At 40.4% G+C, this 21,510-nt stretch overlaps 1 protein-coding gene across 3 annotated transcripts in view; it reads right to left on the bottom strand.

Annotated features, from left to right (window-relative positions):
• Positions 1-10,482, bottom strand: part of zgc:110158 (uncharacterized protein LOC553590 homolog) — a 48,871-nt gene extending 38,389 nt beyond the window's left edge. For all 3 annotated transcript variants that reach the window (XM_042500418.1, XM_042500419.1, XM_042500420.1), the window contains exon 1: positions 10,248-10,482. In XM_042500418.1, coding sequence (XP_042356352.1) covers positions 10,248-10,303 — 56 coding nt within the window. In that variant the 5' untranslated portion in view covers positions 10,304-10,482. The remainder of the gene's footprint in view (positions 1-10,247) is intronic.
• Positions 10,483-21,510: the final 11,028 nt, after the last annotated feature.

Below are 21,510 nucleotides of genomic sequence, written 5' to 3'. Positions count from 1 at the left end.
GCCCTGACGCACCAAACTGACAGTTGGCCATCGGCTAACGGCTGTTGCCCTCGTTTAGCCGTGTGGTGCAGTAGGTCTGTGCGTGTAAGCGGCTGGCTGTCATCTTTGTGGAGTGTTCACCTGCAACTTTTCAGCTGGGAAACGGGCCACATGAGGCGACGAAATAGTCGGCCTTTGTCTAGCTAGCTTATGTTGATTTATTGTGTGTCTGGGCCTTAAAAGTTCTTGATTGCTTGAAAATGTCTTGCAATCATCAAGGTCAACATCATCTCAGTGGCACTTTGTGGCCTGTATAGTTTTGCCACATGTGCATATTACCAAGTGTGTCCTAATCACACAATGAGCAACAAAGCTAAAGTGTGGCGGGCTACATTGCCGTCAGTGAACGTAGCATTAGAGCTAATAAGCATATGTTGGCTAACAGCAAGAATAAGAGCCCGATCAAACAGAGTGTGTTTTAGCAGCTTGGAGCAGTTTTATATAATTGTTTTCGGTGAGAGGGAAGCCTTTTACTTGCTGTTTCGCATTGCAGAGTAAGTAGCATACATTTTAATAGGGGTTGACAGATTATCGGCCTGGCTGATTATTGGGGCCGATATTTGGCATTTTGCTGAATATCTGTATGAGCATTTTATTTTAATGATGACCAATAAAATTAAATAAAAGTGCAAAGAAAATGTCAGCATGGGAGGAACGTTTACTTAGTATTTATACTATGTATACAAAGCTATTTTTATTCATCAATTTTTATTTCAATTTTCAATTGACTTTGTTGAGAAAAAAATGTTGGCTACTTTCTGTATATGATGTTGAAAGTCTCAGTTTTGATTAAACATTTGCTAAAGGCAATTAAACAAAGTTTTGTGCCGGAGTTTGTTATATTATTTATTCAAAACATTGACAGAAAGATATTCATTTTATTGTAAATGAATATTATTTCCAAATATCAGTTATCTGTCTCTTTAACTACTAATAATTGCTATCGGCCCTGAAAAAGCAATATCTGTCGACCCCTACATTTTAAGCTAATGTTAGCTCACTTTTGAAGCTACCCTTGAGGAACTGCAAGACATCTAAAAAAATTGTTGCCTTAACTACTTTTTAACGTTTTACCAACCATAACAAGGTCCTGACAGCAGATTGTCAAGCTGTCCCCAACTCATCATAAATAAGCCCTGAACCGACATTCATCCAGTCCAGGTGCTTCAGTTGATAACCCTAACCCTGGCAACAACTTTAAAAAAGACACAACAAGCTGCAAAAAGCTCTCCGTCAGATTGAAGTTTTCCTTCCATTTTGTTGACGGAAAGGAACAGGACTTGTGGGAGAGAGAGGGGAGACTGGAAAAGGCAGAACAAAAAACTTGACTTGTTGACGCTTCACTGGGTCGTTGGAGCGCTGAAAAAAGTTGAGTCCAGCTCAACTTTGATTTTTCTCTGGCGTCCGGTTGTAGCTTCATGTCACCAGCATCCATTGAAAATGACTTGCAGCCTGTTGCTTAGTCACCAGTAATCTCAACACAGCATAAACATCCAAAGTCTGCAAATCACAACAGAAGCTGAAAAACACCTGCGGAGCCATATGAAAAACACTGTGATCTGCCTGAACACACTAAATAGTTACAGAAATGGCTGCAGACGACAGGCATTCCCCCTAATTCCAACAATATTTCAAAAGCTCTCGCCTTGAATTTTTTAAATCACTATTATAACAGGCCAGCCATACTTGATAACAGCAATCCACCAGAGTCTATTAACAGACACAAGATCCACGCTGTGGAGTGGGAAACCCCCATTGGCCCAACATTGTACTCCTACCGCCTTCACTTAGTCGTGTTTAATAGGCTGTTAATGGACCATCAATCGACCGGCAGCGTGAATATGACAGTGCCCTGTGTGCCCAGAGCAGACAGTCCTCTGACAGGCCAATAAGGTCCTAATGAGAAGGACAGTAGCTCAGTGTCATCGTCCCCATCATTAGTCAATGAGCTGATCAATGAAACATGGTTTTGAGATAATAAGGCTGTTGTTCAGTTTGTTTTTAAACCACTGACAGCCTATTTGCTTTTCCACTGCTGTCTTCCCCTGTACTGTTGTTAAATGGCAGGATGAAGGTGATGTCTATTTAAGCACATTTAGTCCATTTAAGCCACTTAAGATGATATATAGTTTGACAATAAAACTTTTGGATGGGAAACTCATAAGCTCACACCATCACTGTGTTCCAAAGAAATTAAAAAGGGTTTAAGTTTTAAACACTGCACTTAATGTGACAATGAAGAATTTATCTATGCATTTCTGCATCACCATGCTCCTAAGATGCTCAGTGATGCTCAGTAAGGGGCCAATCACACCAAGATGCGTCACTAGAGAAGCGCCGTAAGCTAAACCATTGTTTCCCTGTGGTACAGCATGTCTGTTGGGCACCCCTTTCTTGCTGCTGTGTGACATGTTTTTCTCACCGTTTTTGGGCGCATATAAAAGTTTTCAACTTTTCCGCTCACGTGGAGTCAGTGTCACTTTTCGCCACCAGCACGCATTCCCGGTGCACAGGCGTTCCCAGCTGTTTTTCCAGATGCACTTCCAAGGTGTTTTTGGAGAGGTTGCACCAGGCGCGATGCATGACGGTGTGATCGCCCCCTAAAATCTTAGAGCGCATTTATGGAAAACTAGGCTATAGATACAATGTTCATTCATAAAACCTTCTTTAGACAGACAGACAGCAAACGAATCTGAGGAACACCTTACATGAGAGAACTCGTGCAATAATTGGTCACTTAAGTAGTCAACTACTTTGGTAACCGATTCTTCCTGTAGTTATACAACACCAAAAACAACTGAGATATACTAATAATTTTATTAGGAATTATTGCGTACCACCCTCTGCTACTAAATATGTCCACCAGAAAATCCACCAGTCAGCTTATTTTTAGGTAGTAGCAGTGATTCATAAAAAGGTGAGAAAGCAACTTTTCGAGTACATGATAAAAGCCAAACTTAAAGAAACAACGCCTACAATAGTCCACCTTCCACCCTCTCTCCCTCTCTCTCTTAACCCACACATGTGCATGCAGCAGAGCTCATTTCAGTCAACTCAGTGGAGTGGACAAATTCAAAGGTCTGAACTCTGACAAATATCTTCATGCAAGAATGGAAACAGACTCATAGCTCTCATATACCATTTTGTTTTTATTATTAAAATAACTGTACTATATTAATAATAATAATCAAACAATGCTAGGCTCATTAGGTGTATATCTGGCCACAACAGAGTCTGCTTAGAAAAACATTAAATAACGTATTGTGACAAGCATTTTTCACTGATTTCTGATTTTATTGATCAAAGGACTACACTGAAGAATTTATTGGCAGACTAATCCATCATAAATAATTGTCAGGGGCAGTCCTTATCCCAATTGGGATGATTTTAAATAAAACATCCAGAAGAATTATTAGGGATGCTCAGATGTCTCTCTTGAGGACTTTCTCTTCTTTAGTGGTTAGTAGCATTAGTAGCATTTTCTATTTATGGTTTTATGGGTTTTATGATTACACACACACTTTTATGGTTTTGTATAGAAGTGCTTCTTTAATGAATACCCATTTAGGAACAAATTATCTCGGACCAGAAATGCTATGGCAATTGTGTATTTGTCTAATAGTCTACACTTAAGTGTGCCCCAATTTACGAAAATAACCACAAATAAATAAATGTGCACAAAACAAATGTCCATGTGGGGGATAGTAAAGTACTGCGCATTTGTGTTTGAGGGTCAAAGCTAAAATCCATTCATTTATTTACTATTTCTGCTGAATGCCTTGAATCAAGCTCCAGCTGAAGTGAGCACATGGGAGGGCCAGAAATGGCAACAACTGCTGCGGTGATTGAAGATTCGAACTGCACCTGACCCACTGTTACTACTTGCGGTATGCAAATGATTAAAATATGCATTGTTAGTATGCAAATGTAGTCTGTTAAAGATATGAATAGGCAAACAGACAATAACTGTAGTACAGAGCCAGTGGCCGCCGTATGATCACACCCTCACATAGAGACAACACAGTCAGGGGACATTTTTTGAGCATCCCCTCGGGGGAGGGGGGGTGGGGTGGGGCAGCTGGGGGATTCAAATGCACGCTTCTTAAGAAATGCATGATTTCAAGTGTGTTTAACATAACATCTAAATCCAGGAGCAACAAAGTTTTTATTCGAGTGTGATCAGTTCTGCTTATATGCCAAAGCATTCTGCAGTTCACAGTGTGTACACAGTTAGATATATATATATTAAATGGCATTTGATACATACAGTAACAAAGTAGGGCAAGGTAGTATAATTCAGACACAACTATACATGGGCGTGTCTACATCCGGGTACCATTACTTTCTCACCAAAGCATCAACCATGTCTATAATATGGGCAATGAAATAGCTCTCCAGAGATACACACTGCTGGTCATTACTTCAGCAGTCCATATGCAGTATGATTGAATGGGTCAGCACACATAGCATTATAACCATAGACTTGAATGGAGCAGCAACCATTAAACTTTGCCAGTTTTCTAAATTCAAACATTTTATTCCTATGGTCTTAGGCAGTCCAAACATATAAGTAAAAATGAACAACTCATTCCAAAATACAAAAACTAGAGTGCTAAAACTCAAATTTGTTAAGTCATTTCGTAAAAAGTTTGGAGCTCCACAGACAATGAAGGGTGAAAGATGTCTTAGGTGCATACCCCTTTAATAGATTAGTTGTCAAATATTGTGTTGTAGTGCAACAGTAAGGAAGTTTGCAGTGCATCATGGGACCCCACTATCCGTGTGTGAGACGGGAGGATCGAAGGCTATGCTGAAGGGCAGTAAAGTGTTTAGCTGTTGTCAACTATTAAATGAATCACCAATCAATTTTGATAAAGTAATTGGTTTGAGGAATGTTTTTTTTAAAAAAGGGAAAATCCTGATTCAAGCTCCTTAAATTTGATTATTTTTTACTCCTTTATGACAGTAAACTGAATATTTTTGAGTTGTGCACAAAAAAAAACAGATCCAGAGAAAACAAACTGATACTCTGTTTGGTATTTTTCTAATGTAATTCTTTGTAATTCTATAGTTTATCTGTAACATGTATAAAACCACAGTTGCAGACATGAGTCGCACTAAATGACTGTGACCACAGATTAAAGTGAAATAAATCTTATATGAATGCAGCTGAAATCAATTTTTTGTCCACTATTAAATCAATCACCAACTAATTTGATAATTGATTAATTGGTGCTTGAATTGGATTTTGTGTTAAATTATGGACAAAAATTGAATCTTAAGTTGTTGCCATCTGAATAGAATTTACGTTATTCCCCCAACTGGTTTAAAAAAAGAGAAAAGGTTAGAGTGCAAGAACAGAATTAGGCAAAGGAGCTTTTAAATATGCTTCCACATCTTCTGGGAATAATTTACAGAGGGACAGGAAATTATCAGAGCTAAAGCAGGAATTTAAGTCAATTTTAAAGGACTGAGAAAGTTAGCACTCTTGGTCAGTGTTATTGCTCTTCAAATTTTCACTGAAATTGATTCAGAAAATTGTACGCTTCTGTTAAACAACTTTTTTGTATTGCATTTTAACAGGAAGTTGCGCTTGCTCATTTGTGACAGTTGTATTTGTCTGCTTTTGTTTATTGTTGACATGATGATTATGCTGCTCTCTTGGCCAGGCTGCTCTTAAAAAAAGGTTTTTGCCTGTTTATAGCAAACCTTCTTTTCCTTTTTTTGTCTTTTATATGTGTGTGTGCCCCTTTGTGTCATTCTGTGTCCCCTCTCTAAATTGTAAGTTTTTGTGGGTCCATGAACATAATGAACGAGGAGCTCTCAATGAGCGAGTGAATGCAAACTTTTAGACCCAGCAAAATGAACGGTTAAGTTTCACTTATGAGCTTCTGCTCTGTTAATGCACAGAGTACACTTTGAGCTCCGAGAGTGTAGTGCAATGAATAACCAAACGATACCTTTATTTCAGCAGTGCTCTTCATGAAGGGTCAAGCTCCAAAAATAGAAAATCTTTTTGTGGTGGCAGATGTTTTAATCATGGCAGGTCACCACAAATAAATGAATGTGTGGGAAATCCTGATATGTATAAGAAAGACAGAGCATCCAGAGAGAGCAGCAACTGAAACTCTGCTTGGTATTTTTGTAAAGTAATTCTTTATAAATCTATAGTTTACACATAACATGCATCGGACTACGGGTCAACCAATATTGGTTTTCAGGGCCGATTATTAGTACTGAATGAAACTGATAAGCGATATTTGGAACCAAAATGCATTTACAATAAAAAAGAAAATCTTTCTGTCAATATTTAGAATTTGGAATATAACAAACTCTAACACAAAACTTTGTTTAAATACCTTTGGCAAATTTTTAATCAAAACTGATACTTTCAACATCATATACAGCAAGTTCTCTGCATTCTTTTCTAAAGTTAAAATTTAAATTAAAAAAGAATATATAAAAAGGTACTGCAAAGTAATAGTTCCTCTCGTGCTGACACTTTCTTTACATGTATTGCAGATTGCATTCCCAAGTGTTGGTGGTGAAATACACACACTTTTTCATTAATTAATTTCATCAGCGATCATTAAAATAAATGCTGATACAGAAATTCGGCAAAATGCCAAATATCGGCTCCGATTATCACCCACACCGATAATCTGTCGACCCCTACATTGGACCACAGTTGCAGACGAGAGACTCACTAAACTACGTGCTGGTCACAGACTAAAGTGCAACATGAGTCTTATATTATGAACGGGGTTATCACCGGTGGAACGTGCATTTAGTAAACATGGCCTTCCTCCATGAAAGTGACAGTTTCAACGTGCAGTGCAGTGCATGTGCGACTGTGAAGAGAGCGGGCCATCCTGCTCGTGAGGTAATAAAAAGCTGAGGGTGTTCCCCCCTTGCAGATAGTCACCAAGATAAGAAAACATACATGAGCAGGCAGACACCCACATGAACAAACAAACACAGACAAATTAGCCTCCAATTCTAAACTTCCTGCAGTGATTTACACTGGTTAATATCATTCAACTCTAAATGCATCTAACATACTGCACAACAATAACTTATCTGACAGCAAGAATACATCCTGGCTGCTTAATTCAACACAGACAGTCGGACAGATTGGCTGTTGTACAAATGGCCGATGCTCTTAAGAGGCTAAAGACTGCTGTTCTGCTAAGACACGCGTGCACATACACACCACTTTTAGCCAGGGGAATCTGACCACTTTCTGAGGCTCCTAGCAATTTGTAGGTCACAAAGCTCTCTGTGACCGCTGGTGTAGAGTGTAAGTCACTGCCACTTGCAGGTCACTCTAGTATTGGGCCACACATCTGCACAGCACACACACAGATTGCCCTGCACTTTGCTGTTTACTGATCACACTTTAACACACATGGATCCCCTGCATCTATACTGATTTTGACAGCTTTCAAACGCCTGGCAAAGGCTCACCGGAAGCTTTAAGATACAGCAAGTAGCGTTTCAAATATTGATACTGTTTGCATTTCCCTGTTCACTGCAGGTTTACTGGTTTGCTTAACACATGTGCAGCTCTCTTTAAGAGTTTGACTAGAAGAAGAGAATAGTTAAAGACTCTGTCTTATGTCTGGGGATACGAGGATCACACTGCAGATCCCCTCCCCAAGAGGCCTTCAATGAAATTTTTATGTGTGGTGCGTGTATGTGTGTTCTTGTGTGGGTTGCGAAAGGGGCTGCGTGTGCGTGCACCTGGCCTACTGCATTATTAAAGCTCAGAAGCTAGCTCATAGAAAAGGAAGAGAAGTTTGAGGAGGAGGAGACGAGGGAGCAGCTATAGGATAGAGGAGGAAAGGGAGAGGAGGAAAATTTGTTTCGACTGGAACATAAGAGGGGGCATGCCCCATTTTTATAGAGGAAGAAACAGTAGGTGGTACAGGGGATCAGAGGAGCAGTCAAGTCAGGATGAAGAAGGAAAGAGAAAAGCAGTGGTCGTTTTTGACAACCAGAATATGAAATTATATTCAAAAGGAGAGGCAGAAATCTGAACAGTAGCTCCAGCAACACAGTTAAAGGTTATATGACCTGGTGATTCCAAAGTTTTACAGCATACAGCTAGAATCACCCTCTACTCACTCTTCTCTCTCAAGCTGAAACCAAATTTAGCTCTTCTGAGCCCCAGGAGCTCCCCTACAAGAGTGGGCACCCCATGTACAGAGGCTGTGTCCTCGCCGTTGTGGCCGCAGGTCTGACTCCAACCTGCAGCCTTTTGCTACATGTCATCCACTTTCCCTTACACACTTAATCGGTCCTATAAGTAAAGGCAAAAGCCAAAAAATAATCTTAAAAAAAAACTTCCTCCATCACATCACTTGAGCAGACCTCCTGACCTCCCTCCCTGCCGTTCCGTCTTACATCCCGAGACGGGACCTTACGCCCATCCAGAGAGAAATCTCCCTGATGTACACCACTGGCACACCTGACATCCTGCCCGAGGCTCACGACAAAACCCCCTCTTTAAACATGGATGAGTCTGCCCACCATATCTCCCTCTCTCTTCTGTCTCTTTCTTTTTCTCCTCTGTCTCTCTCAACTCTGACGCAAAGCTGAGAGCAGCTGCTTCAGTCTGTCTCAATAATTCAACAGTGAAGCGAGGGGATGAGGACTTTGAGGAGCAGCAAAAGATGGGAAGTGAGAGTCAGGAGGCAGATGAAGACATAAGAGCAATGCATACAGAAAGAATAAAGATGACAACAAAACACAGCAAGGAGAGTTGTGGGCTTAAGGTAATGAGGCGCCTGCTGATCTTCATGCAAGCAAACACACACACACACACACACACACACACACACACACACACACACACACATGTCTGACAACTCTGTCCCACTTCAGTTCCCCCCTATCTGCTGACTGGTCCAAACAGTCAGGGTGAGCATTTGGTAGTGCTCAACCCATGCACTGTGAGTAATGGAGCCATTCACATGAGGGGAGGCTTTTATTTATCTCTGGACTAATCAGCTGTAGAATATAGAAAATAAAGACAACACAGCTCTTTGAAACAATTTCATCTAACAAAGTTTAATGAAAGCATATCTTAGTTGGCTTTGTTAAAGGTGATCAGCAAAGGATCCCTGTAGATATGGGCTTCTGTTTCAGAAAAGATGAACAGAAGTTTGTTGCATTCACATTTCTGGTTCATTAAAGTCTCTACTTGTTGTTTAATTGTAGGTAAAAGTGCGGCATGTCTCTCCTGGGCGAACAACAGGCAACGAGACGGTGGCGTGCAGACAAAGGGATTGGAGGGCTACAGCTCCCCAAGCTAACACCACCTCAGCTTCCTGACAAAACAGCCACTGAAAAAGCATGTATTTGGTTATCCCAAAGCAAGCGGGGCGGCAGTTACAAGCAATGTATCCCCAATACTTGTTCGCACAACTCGGGGTGACTTAAGAAAATCTGTACGGGCCACAAAAGTTCTGAAGCGCAGCTCTCCTTGCACGGAGCTCATCCTGTAGCAGCAGCGGCGGCAGCGGCGGCAGCGGCAGCGGCGGCGGCTCTCCGCTGAGCGAACGCACACATGGATACAATGTAGCCAGCGCGTTCGGAGACACAGTATCACTGTGGAACGTCGTGCCGTTCTAGAACGCGTTCTTGTGCTATTTTGTGACAAAGCTCCAAACAGCTGTATTCTATTTTTAACCTGCTGCTTTAGCGGGGCGACACAAAAGCCAAGCTAGCTACAATGCACAAGCGTCACTCCGATTGCATTGTTCCTCACACTGGGTCGAGATAAAGTGGGATCCCCATCAATGCTCCTCACACACATTTCAACACCGGAGTGCACATTTAAGCACTGGAAACACGTGCAGTCCCTCTTTTATAGCAGCGGTGCAACTTTAGTCCTTAAAACAGCCACTCTTTGTTTTGAATTAGAAAGAGTGAAACTGGTAGTGTAGCTAGCAGCTTGGGCTAACTTAGCAGCCATGCCTGAGTGTAGTTTGGGGATGCAAGAGGCAGCACGGCACGCAAAGTGGCAAACACAGCGATTAAACTACCACGGCATCACTTTTAAAGCACGTATGTTATTAAAAAGAGCTTGCAGAACATGCCAGCAGAAGTGACTGAGCTGCCCTCACATCAGTTAGCAAGTTTAGCTACCTAGCACACTCTTCTTGGCTGGATTCTCTGTTGTGACAGTGCAATAATTTACTTACTTTTCTCTTGCTTGGCTATCGGAGGGGACCACAGCTCCTTTACCCTTGCCGTACATCTTGGAGGCTGTTCTGATACTTTATTTTATCCCACTCGACACCTGTCAAAGAAAGCTACCAGGAAAACCTACTATCTCCATAGCTACCCAGTTAGTGTTGTCTCCCTATCTCTCCCTTGCGCTCTCTTTGCTCCGGTTTCCTTTTTTTTCTACATCCCCAACATTGCCCACAAATCAGGCAGGGTTTCAGCCGGGGGGAACTTGAAACAGTCCACTGGTGGAGCTTTTTTTTTTTCAATCGCTGTTCCTGGATTCAGCTCACGCCCCCCCTGTTGTACGAGGGTGGGGGCTTCTTAAAGCTACAGTGTCTCAGTTTTTGTCGACTTCGCTCAAGTTCAAGTTTTCTTCTGAAGGCCTTCAAGTTCAGGCCTTACATTGCATCTGTGTTTATGTACAGTACCAAAACGCTACTAATAAATACTATGCACATTTTGAACCCTCCATTCAACCATGATACGTATACTTATATTGTACTGGTATGTTTCAATGTTTCATTTTTGTCCTAATGTCACATCAGAAGGGCACTTGATAGATCCAAATGACCACCTGGGTCGGCCCTTTTGCTCCCCAGTGTTCACTTCAAGGACGTGTCCTACAGTAGGACCTCAGGACAACTATGGACAACTTACTTACAGAAGGTCCCCATTATTAACTTTCACCCCTGACCCGCAGACAGTCTATGCACACCACTGACTGCGGTCATTAAGTTACTTGATTATATAACTGCAAACAGAGAGCCATAACTAGTTTTATTGTTTGTTTTTTCATGCAATACTCGGATAGTGTTTCCCAAACTGGGGTCTAGGGGCTACCAAAGGCCCAAAAATGAGGTGAAGGGCGTTCAGCATTTTATTTAACTATTATGTAATAGTTTTATTTTGTTATATTGGTGAATTTGTGAGAGCATCTGTTTTAAGCACAGATTACATTTAGATTGTATCTAAAATAAAGAAATTTGAGGTGAGAGACATGTCTAGTTTACATGTTCTTGGGAGAAGTTTAAGAATCTTAGCAGACGCCTGAAGGCAAACTGGACAAAAATACTTCTCTGTCCATTTTTTTTTTCATATTTTGCCCAATTACAGCTAAGATTGGCTCCAGCCCCCCGCAACCCTTGCAAGCTGCTACGGACAATGAATGAATGAATGAATATTTTGTTCATCCTTATTGACTTGTTATCATTTGAAACTTTTGTTAAGGCTGCCATATCCAGTTTTTAGTTTCCTTTGTGGTTTCAAAACTTTCTGTTTTTATCAAGGTGCACATTAAGAGCAGCAATTATTGTCTCAACTAAAAGATGGTATTACCATTGACCTAATTTAAATACAAACGTTTCTTTCAAAAATAGCATGTTACACTATAGCACAACTGCTGGCCTATCGAATGACATCTTTATGGTCTTGTGTATGCCTCTGTCACTCTACATCAGAACTCATTTCATCCAAACTGACTATTTGATGAACAGAATAATGACAGCACAACACAAAATGTAACACCATGCACACACTGTTAATATTTGTTAAACATTTCTGGTAGTAAACTTATTGTAGGTTCTTGTTTTGTGTTAAAAAATGATGTGTCAAACTATTCCTACATATGACAATTTCCTTTTTTTAACCCTTTAAATAGTTACAATTGTTATGGAATAGTCATACAACATTTTTTACAAAGACCGTTAAAATGAGGTATGCTACAGCTGTTGTACATGTTTATCTAGTGTCCAGGTATGCCGTTTGCTCTTGGTAGCGATGTTTAAGTCTGTGTCATGTCCCTTTAAGAGTGTGTAGAGGGCAGTTGCAGAGTTTGTGTGTGCACATGTGTGTGTATATGTGTGTAAGGCAGGGACAGGCAGTGTGTTCTGTTTTCGTGCTACTAGCTGTGGGAAGGGCACAGCTGACTGTCTGTGTGCATGTGTGTTTGTGCGCACGCCAGTGTGTGTATGTGTGGAGATGAGCGCATGCATTTGTGTGTGTGTGTGTGTGTGTGTGTGTGTGTGTGTGTATGTGAGAGAGAGAGAGAGAGAGAGAGAGAGAGAGAAAAGGCGAGAAAGAGAGAGAGTACATTTCTGTATGTGTGGTAGGGCTTGTTTTTTTAACATGAGAATACAAACATGATGAGCAGGCCTATTATAAAAGAAAAGAGGAATAAAATAGATAAAGAACAGGCGCATTATCTTTATAAACGGCGAGAATTTACCTTGCAAACTAGTCTAAGTAATGTATAGCAACACAGATGCACTGAAAGATGCAATAGTAATTTGGTTTACAAGTGATGCTGTATATATGCACAATATATATACATCAAATTGTACACGACAGAATTAGAAAGATACCTTAAGTTCTTCCGTCCACCATTTTCTTTGTTCCAGTTATACTGTGAATATTTTAATGGGAATAAATTGTGGAATTACATGTAAATGCATACATACATATAATATATAATATATAATAAATTATGTTTCAGTCTACATTCACACAAATTTAAAATCACTGTTTACCTGTTAAAATGGAATTCATCCACTCTGGCATTTTTCAAAATAAATGCTTAAGTTAAGATTTTTATTCACACTGAAATGCCAAAAAAAAAATTGAAAAAAGATTAAATGTCCTCTTTTTTTGTCCAAATAAGATTACTGATGTCAGAAAACTGCATCAGCATAGAATAGTGATAAAACAAAGCTGATTAGCTTCACAATCATAGCAGACACCTAAAGGCAAACTGAACAATATGGACAAACTACATCTCTATTTTTTCCATATTGTTCCATTTTTGTTAATCCTTATTTACTTTTAATCATTTAAAACTCTTGTTTAGGCTACCATACCTGATTTTTAGTTTCCTTTGTGTATCCAACATTCTTTATTTATTTATTTTTTTTACCAAAGACTGAATTGGTGGTCTTAACATTTACCTCGTGCACATTCATACAGCCTATAGAGGAAAAATACAAGCAACAGGTCTGGTTGTGCATTGTAAAAATCATTAATTTTTTATATTTGTGTTTCAGACTTTGTCCACACTACACTGGCCAAATTTAAAAACACTGTTTACATGTTAAAACGTCTCACATCCACACCAGCATTTTTATAATAGATGTTTAAGGAATGATTACCATTCCCACTGAAATGCCAAAGCAATAAATAAAAATGATTACATTTCCTCTTCTTTGTCTGAACAAAGTGTCTGTTGTCAGAAAACTGAGTGAGCGTAGAATAGTAACTGAATGTGGCATAAAATGCATCTCTTAACCAGATGAATAGTCATTTTTGTGCCTCTGCGCTGTCAATCAAAATTTTATGATCGCAAAGAACACAAAAAAGATGCACTTTTAAAATAAGAGATCACAAAATTTAAACTGAATCTGCAGATTTATTTATTTATTTTTTCAGTTTTCTGTGCTGATTAAGCAGTTTAGGAGTTTGGGGTTTTTGTGTCAAAGACAATATTTATTTAAGATAATTTTTCTTTTTATATGCAGAGGGGTTGTCAGAGTTTGGCAGGCGCAGATCCGTGTGGGCCCAGTGATCACATAGAGGGTCAGAACAGACTTACGCCATCATTAATCAAAGTTTCAGTTTTCCCCATCCACTCTAAAATGTGACGCCAGAATTTCCAGACGTATCCACGCTGGAGACCACTTTCAAACAAGCTAAATATTCGGGCGTGAAAATGGCGGCACAGCGTGGAGAAAGGGCTAAAACAGGGACATCAAGATGCATCTTTACATTTAGCTTGTTCGTCCTCCCAGAGAGAAGGAGAATGAGAGAAAGTGATGGTGTAGGTATCTTTTAAGCTCTAGACCACAAACTCTATCACTGTCTCATCATAGCACCAGTATTGATCCGAGAACCCAGTGATCCCGGGAACACTGGCTCTTCCTCCTTTGCAGAGAACAAACACAAGCAGCATCACGGTGTGCTCTCTCCTTTTCTCTGTTTCCTCTGTTTTATCAAATGCAGATGAGCTGATAAGGTTGTTAGTGTTTTGTGCACATGCTTCATTCCTGTCCATCCATCTTTCCTTCACCTACTGTAACCTTATGTTATTACTGTATTTGTAAGATAACTAGATAACTTACCTCACAAACTAAATCCTTTAAGCCATGTATGATTGATAAGTCTAAAAAATATAAATAATACAATAAATTCAACTTGTCATTAAGAGTTTCCATCAATTTTTTTTTTAAATTAGCATTTTCAATTTACGCATAAAAAATGGGGAAATGGGAATGGAAACACACCAAAAAAATCAGAAAAAAGTTTTAATGCTTTGCTGAAGTCAAAAAGTCTGAATATTTATAAAACCAAAATGGGGAAAAATGGGACAAAGTGCAATTGTGTGCAAATACAGAAACTAAAAATGGGGGCACGATTAAAACATCAGATCTGTGTGGCGCAATTAATTTTATACACAAAACAAACGTAAAGGCCACATTTTCTTCACAAATTTCCCGTGTGAGGTTTACCTGGTATTTTTCAATTGCATCATCTTATTGTGAACTATTTTCTAGAATGGTCAGATGCATAGGTGTATATTTTGGGGCGTGAACAGGGAATGACCCCTTAATATTTACAATGTGAGCATTCGTCCCATCCAATAAAAACATGAAGGTAGCAGATTACTATTATAATGACAAAATTAAAGATATTTTCACCATAAATTGATGCAGAAAAGGCACAAATTGCTCTATGAAATTCCACCAGAATGTAGGAAAGTATGTGTTAGATGCTTAAAAAAAATACCCTGTTTTATGTGTCTCTCCAAATGTTGAAATGAACCTACGCCCTTGGTCTAATGGCACCCAACTGAAGCAGCACAAGCTATTTATCTCAGTGAACCAACTCCTAATATTCACAAAACGACTGTGGATGGAAGCATGCATAAATCTGCATTTTCTTTTCCCAATTTTCTGGAAATTCTGTTAAAATGTGTACCACATTTGGAGGGACACCTGCTAATACTTTCATTTTTCCCCTCCCATTATAGTGAAATCACATGAAACTGATGAATCAGAACCCGCCTGATTATTCTGTACATTGTACTCTGTCAATAATGTATTACAGGTAAATTAACTGACTCTGGATCTGCCCTAAATAATGCAATAACATCTTTGCTGAGATCTCACGAAGGCACTTGAACCTCTTTTAAACTCTTTGTGACTATATTTCACAACTTCTGCCGTACCTGTAACCAATTTGTTTACATGCTGAGTGTGTCTGCACAGATTCATATTCTTTAGTTGTCTTTGGTTTATTATTTGGTTTTCGGCACCTGGCAATGCTGCCCTCCAAACTTCCATTATGATCCTTCTCCTGCTTCTCCCTCTGGTATCGCTCTCTCCATCTCTCCTCATCACTCTCTTCTTCCTCTTTTTCCACATCGTCGTCCTCTCCTCTGACCCACTTTCCTGCCTCCTCGCCACTATCTCCCTCTGTTCTTCCTCGTGCACCCACATCCTTCATCTCTATCTCTCTCTCTCTTCCTCCTCCCCCCTTTTCCCCTTCTTACTCCATTTCCGCTCCCCCTCTTCTTGTCTCCTGCTTCATGCTCCTCCTCCCTCCGTTCATCTCCTGACTCCTCACCTCTCCTCCTCTCCTTCTGCACCTTCCTCTACGTTTCTCCCCAATGGATCTCCATCCTTCCATCCTTACACAGTCTTATTGATACTCCAAATTTCTCTCTCCTTCTTTATCTCCTACATTCTTCCTCACTCCTTTTCTCTCTCATCCTCTACCTCTTTGCTTTTTCCTCTCCCTTGCACCTTTCTCCCACGTCCCCCCTTTCTGCTCCTCCTCCTCCTCCCTTCTCCTTCCACCATGAGTCATTTTGTGCACTCTGTGCTCCCCTCACTATGCCACAGAGCCACTCAGGACAGACATTCATCAGCGGCCTGAGATGATAGATGCTGCTCACCACAGCTCCAGCAGCCAGTTAGCCCGGGGTGATGCCTTATGCATTCAGATATCACCTGGCTGTAGTCTACCGCCTCAACCTGGATCGAACAAGTTTATACACACAAACACACACACACACACACTCACGGTGTCTCAGACTAGCTCTACAAGGAAAGAGAAAGTTTGGTGCATGTATGAATGCACAGATAACAGGCCCAGATCTAGACTGCTTTAAAGTGTCCCCCAATCATTTTCTAATTCACAATAAAAATACAGTGATTCACACTGGGAATTGTTTTTAATTTTTATACATAAGGTGCCAGTGTGCATAAAAAAGCATAAAAATAGAGCTCGTTTATAAAAAAATGCCAGTGGAACATCCCCCGCACCCTCCCAGCGAAGCCCCTAATGTCTTAAAATTTGAGAAATGTCATAAATCCTAGAAACAGCCTAAAATCCTATAAAGGCCTAAAATACTAGAAATAATGAAAACCGAATTTTCTGAAATTGTGTAACAGTCCAAAAATCTTAAAAATGTCCTGAAATCCTATAAAAGTCCTAAATCCTAGAAATGCCCTGAAATCCAAGGAAGATCCTAACATCCTAGAAACATGTACAGGTGACGGCTGTGACGGCCCCTGATCTCCTAGCATTTTGCAAAAGTGGCCCCTAAGCAAAGCTGAGCAAAGTTGAGTATCCCTGCTTTAGTGACAATTATGACTCAAAGTGAGAATTATTTGGGGCTTAAGATATCTGTGTTTGGCGTTAGTTGGGCAGGTGGCGAATTTGTCGGGGCATTGCCCCCCCGTGCCCATGCCTAGAACCAGCCTGGGATGGATAAGTATATTTGCGTCTTAATAAAGTGTATACAAGTGTGCATGCCGGATTGGATTTTGTGTGTGTGTACTTATGTGTGTGTGTGTGTGCTGTAGATTGTTAGCTATGTAAATTCCAGGGGAGTTAGGTTAATTGGGTCTGAAAAAGAGGTGGGTGTGTCTCTCTCCTCTATGACAGGCTTATTTACATAGCAAAGCTGTAATTACCCTAACGAAGCCCCTATCCTATCAGGGAGAGTGCACACACACACATATACACAAAGGCACACATGAGCAATCCCCCAAACAGGTTTGAGCTCAATCATGCCAAACCTGTATTTTTCATCACTCCAGATCCCTCTCAGAAGTATTCCATTCACATGTTCATTTCTAATTGAATGGCATCCTTTGCAGCGCCAATCAGCCGGTTTGTTGGAATTTCTCTATCGGAGCTCATTGGCTTCTGAGAGCGATGTGGGACCTGTTCCAGCACTTAGCAATCACTTCTCCTTCTTCTCCCCCTCCGTATTCTTTTGTAAAAACAGCCTTTCTTTTTTGTGAGTGAGGGGTAATAAAATAAGATAAAAGATTTGCTTTGTGTCACGTCAATGTAAATCAAAATTCCAAACCATTGTTACGGAAAATGAGGAGAGTGGCATTTGGGGGAATCATTATCCACCAAACCAGCTGAGAGTAAATTAAAACGAATATTCTGCAAGTAGCGAGGCACGTTGAAGATTTACCAACAAACTTTTACAGTTTTCTGTTATCAGCGTGTAATTATTGGATGAGAGGGGAATCAACATATAGGATATTTTAACTGGAGGCCAGGTGCCTCATTACAACAACTTCCTAGATCTGAAATCCCATCTGATTTCAGTTTCGAATGATATTTAGGATTTATGGTATACCAGAAACTAACTTATGTTTCCTGACTGCATTTATGGAAAAAATGTGTGTTATGGATAGGATAGGGATTATATTACAGAGCCATCCCAACTTCCTATGGGATTATACCAAATTAAGATGTCGATAAATTAGATTTGTTTGTTTGTTTGTTTGTTTTTGTGCAGTGGGAATGAGGCTAAACTTGTTATATGAGGTAATTTTTACTTTTACCATTGAGCTCTTAAGCAGAACATTTTTCCTGATGCTTTGTGTCGTCTGCTGGCACACGGCAAATATGATCTGTCCTTTCAACATCGGGTTGTGTTGTTAATATGCTAACTGACTAACCAGCATCGAGACTGTCTTCAGGTTTCCCTTTTTGAACGACGAATACAGACAATCCCTGTATCTGCTGGTATGGAGGGACATTATCTCTCACGCAGGTGCAGAACGTATGTATCAGTTGGACATCAGTTGCAGTCTTTGTGGTGTGGTCAATTTTTTTGGCCAAGATGCAGGCAACGTGAGACTCGATTTTCATCATACTACGATGTCAATTTGGTGTGTCTGGGCCTTTACATGTCCAAGTGCCGTAAAACAACAAAAATGGAGAAGAAATTTTAATTTTTTTTTAGAGTGGATTCTTCCTTTAACAATAAATACTAAAACCAGCACCTTTCTACCGAGCAGCACCCAGTGCTCCCATCGCCTCCCTGAGTCTCTGCCCTTCCCTCTCTCTGCACTTCCTCTTCCAACAGGAATTTAATCTTTCAAGCCATCGTTGTTTTTCTTCTCCCCTATTTTTACTGCTGCTGCTGCTGCTTGGAAGACCACAGACTGCCTCTGTATGCTGATGCCCCCCCATCTCCTCCTCCCCCTCCTCCTCCTTCTCCTCCTCCTCCTCCTCCTCCTCCTCCTCCTCCTCCTCCTCCTCGGAGCCTGTCTCTCTCTTTCTGTATCTCTATTTGTCTAACTCTCCAATGCTCACCGTCTCTCTGCCTGTCTCTCTTCTTCTGCTCTCTGTCCTCATCTCTCCCCCCTCCTCCTCCTCTTCCTCCTCCACCTCACTTGTTCTCCTCTCTACTTCTTCACTCCTTTTCACCCCTCCTGTTCCTTTTCTTCCTCCCTCCTGTCTGTCTATCTGCTGTTTCGTAGCTCTGCTGTACGTGCCACAGATTCAGATGGCAGTCAAATGGTAGACGGAGACAAACACGGAGACACATGCATGCAATTACATGCTCACACACACACGCAAATGCACATGCAGACCGGCAACTGCACGCATGGACACACACACACACACACACACACACACACACACACACACACACACACACACACACATTTGTGCACCCACCTGCACCTATGGACGTGCACATTCATTTTTTACAAACACACACTGTGGTGTCATATACGTTCAAGTATTTCAGTCACCTCCCTCAGTCAGATTAGCAGGGAGGATATTACTCTTGGAGCACAAAGCTATCAGAAAACAGAATGCAGGAAATATTAATGAGAACGGAGACTTTTCCGAGAGATTAAAAATGAAGAACGAGGGAGTTGTGGGAGAAGTTGGGATACGGCGCAGCGAGAGAAAACAGTCTGAAAAAGTCGACTTTTCAGGTGAAAGTATTAGTGTATCGACTGTTTTAATGTTTGGGTGGGAGGGAGACAGCGACACCAAGAGAAAGCGAGGGGGAGAAAGGGGAGGTGGGGGTGGCAGAGAGGGAGAAGCAGAGAGGAAAGAGGTCAGTCTAAGCTTATGAAACAATTTCTAACCTAACCCGGCCTATTTCTGACAGGGCAGGACTGCGGACTTGCAGTCAGACACACAAGTTTCCAGGGTTGACAGCGACATGCCTTTAGGGACTGACACATATAAACACACACACACACACACACACACACACACACACACACACACGCACACACACACACACACCCTGTAAGCATCTGACAGAGTAACATGTAAGTTAATGACCTTACACCTTATTCAGCCGTAGGGGCCTTTTTTGACACTGACAACTCATCTGAGTTTGAAAAACAAGGCTGTTTACCTCTGTTTGTGTCATTGTCTCTGGTATTGTGCAACATGACATTAAAGGAGCAGTTCAACATTTTCTCTTGGAGAGAGTTCAATGAGAGGAGCAAAAGACTGCCCCTCTCATGTCTGCTGCTGTCACTGAAATGTCATACTATTCACTTTATATCCAATATGTTTGTACTATTGTTGAGCATACTGTACTTTTGTGTACATAAACAATAGTATGAATCTTTTTGGATGAACTGAGCTGTAATTACCATACCACTTCCTGTGAGCCTCCTTTGTGGTTGGAGATGTGTAACCACAACAGTGCGTCTACATACAAGGATGTCACCAAATTATACTTTGCAAAAATCATGAAGTCTGAAGTAATTTAAAAATATTTTATGCCTAGCGAAGTCAAATTATATACTATACAATTATATACCTAAATTGAAGCGGTATTGATGTTATAGAGATGCCTCAGTGTCACTATCACTCCGCATTGTGGAAAATTCATGCAGGTGTAGTCTCCAGTGTTTACATACTGTAATATTTCACCAGAAATAGTATGCACTTCATGTACTATTGGTTTCATACTTTAAAAAATCTTACAATTTGTTTTAGCGTACTAAAAACATGTCAGTATGAAATTTAGGATGCAACATGTGCGTCAAATATGAAGCCAGAGCCTGGAGGTGGTTAGCTTAGTTTAACTTGCAAATTTAAGTGAGGGGAAACAAATAGCCTTGATTGCACCTTGTAAGCTTACAAAATAACCCCAAAAACCCAAGTCATTCAATTGAATTGTAAAAACAATCATGTCAAGTTTTACGGTAAGTTAAGTGGTATAATTCTGGTGAATTACTTCCCTCCACTTCCTCTTTTATGTTGTGTTATGTGTTTGTGTTATGTGTTTTTATGCTAAGCTAGGCTAATCATCTCGCAATTGCAAATCTATAGGAATACTTCACCTACAAAATGACCATTTGTATATCATTTACTGAGCCCGTGTTACATTTATTTGTGAAGAAAACTCTGCTTTCTCACGTGCCTCCAAGGTAAACGAAGAATCCAAAAACTTGAAAATGATTGATGAATTCAATTTTTGGGGGCCACGTTTAACAGCAGAAAACTGTATTTTTTAATTAGTGTTGACCTGTCTTCTCCTCTAACTCTTGAAACAAAACCTGACTGATATATTAAGAACGGGACACAATCACAAGTAATGTTGCCTTCATGCGTCATTTCCTCATATTGTGTATTCATGCTATGTGTTTAAATGTAAAGATTATGCTGTCACTAATTCTCTCATCCAATCAATGACCCTGAAAAATCCTCTGGTCCAGTGACAGGAGTGCACTAACTGATATGTAGAGACTTCGTTCAGGCATAATTTTTTTTAAAAAAAGGAATTTGACAAAATGAATTTAAGACATGTTTAAGTGTGTAAAAAAATAGTCAGTAAAACCATATGTCCTCAAATTACTAACTACAGTGACAGTGCGACGTCCCCAGGAAAAATGTAGCACTGATATTTCGTCCCTCTCTCATAAATGCACCTAATGTCCCTAAATAAACAACAAT

The sequence above is a fragment of the Plectropomus leopardus genome, chromosome 14 (assembly GCF_008729295.1).
Source record: "Plectropomus leopardus isolate mb chromosome 14, YSFRI_Pleo_2.0, whole genome shotgun sequence".
Taxonomy (NCBI): domain Eukaryota; kingdom Metazoa; phylum Chordata; class Actinopteri; order Perciformes; family Serranidae; genus Plectropomus; species Plectropomus leopardus.
The sequence above is the reverse complement of the archived record's forward strand: the minus strand, read 5'-3'. Positions and strand labels throughout refer to the sequence as shown.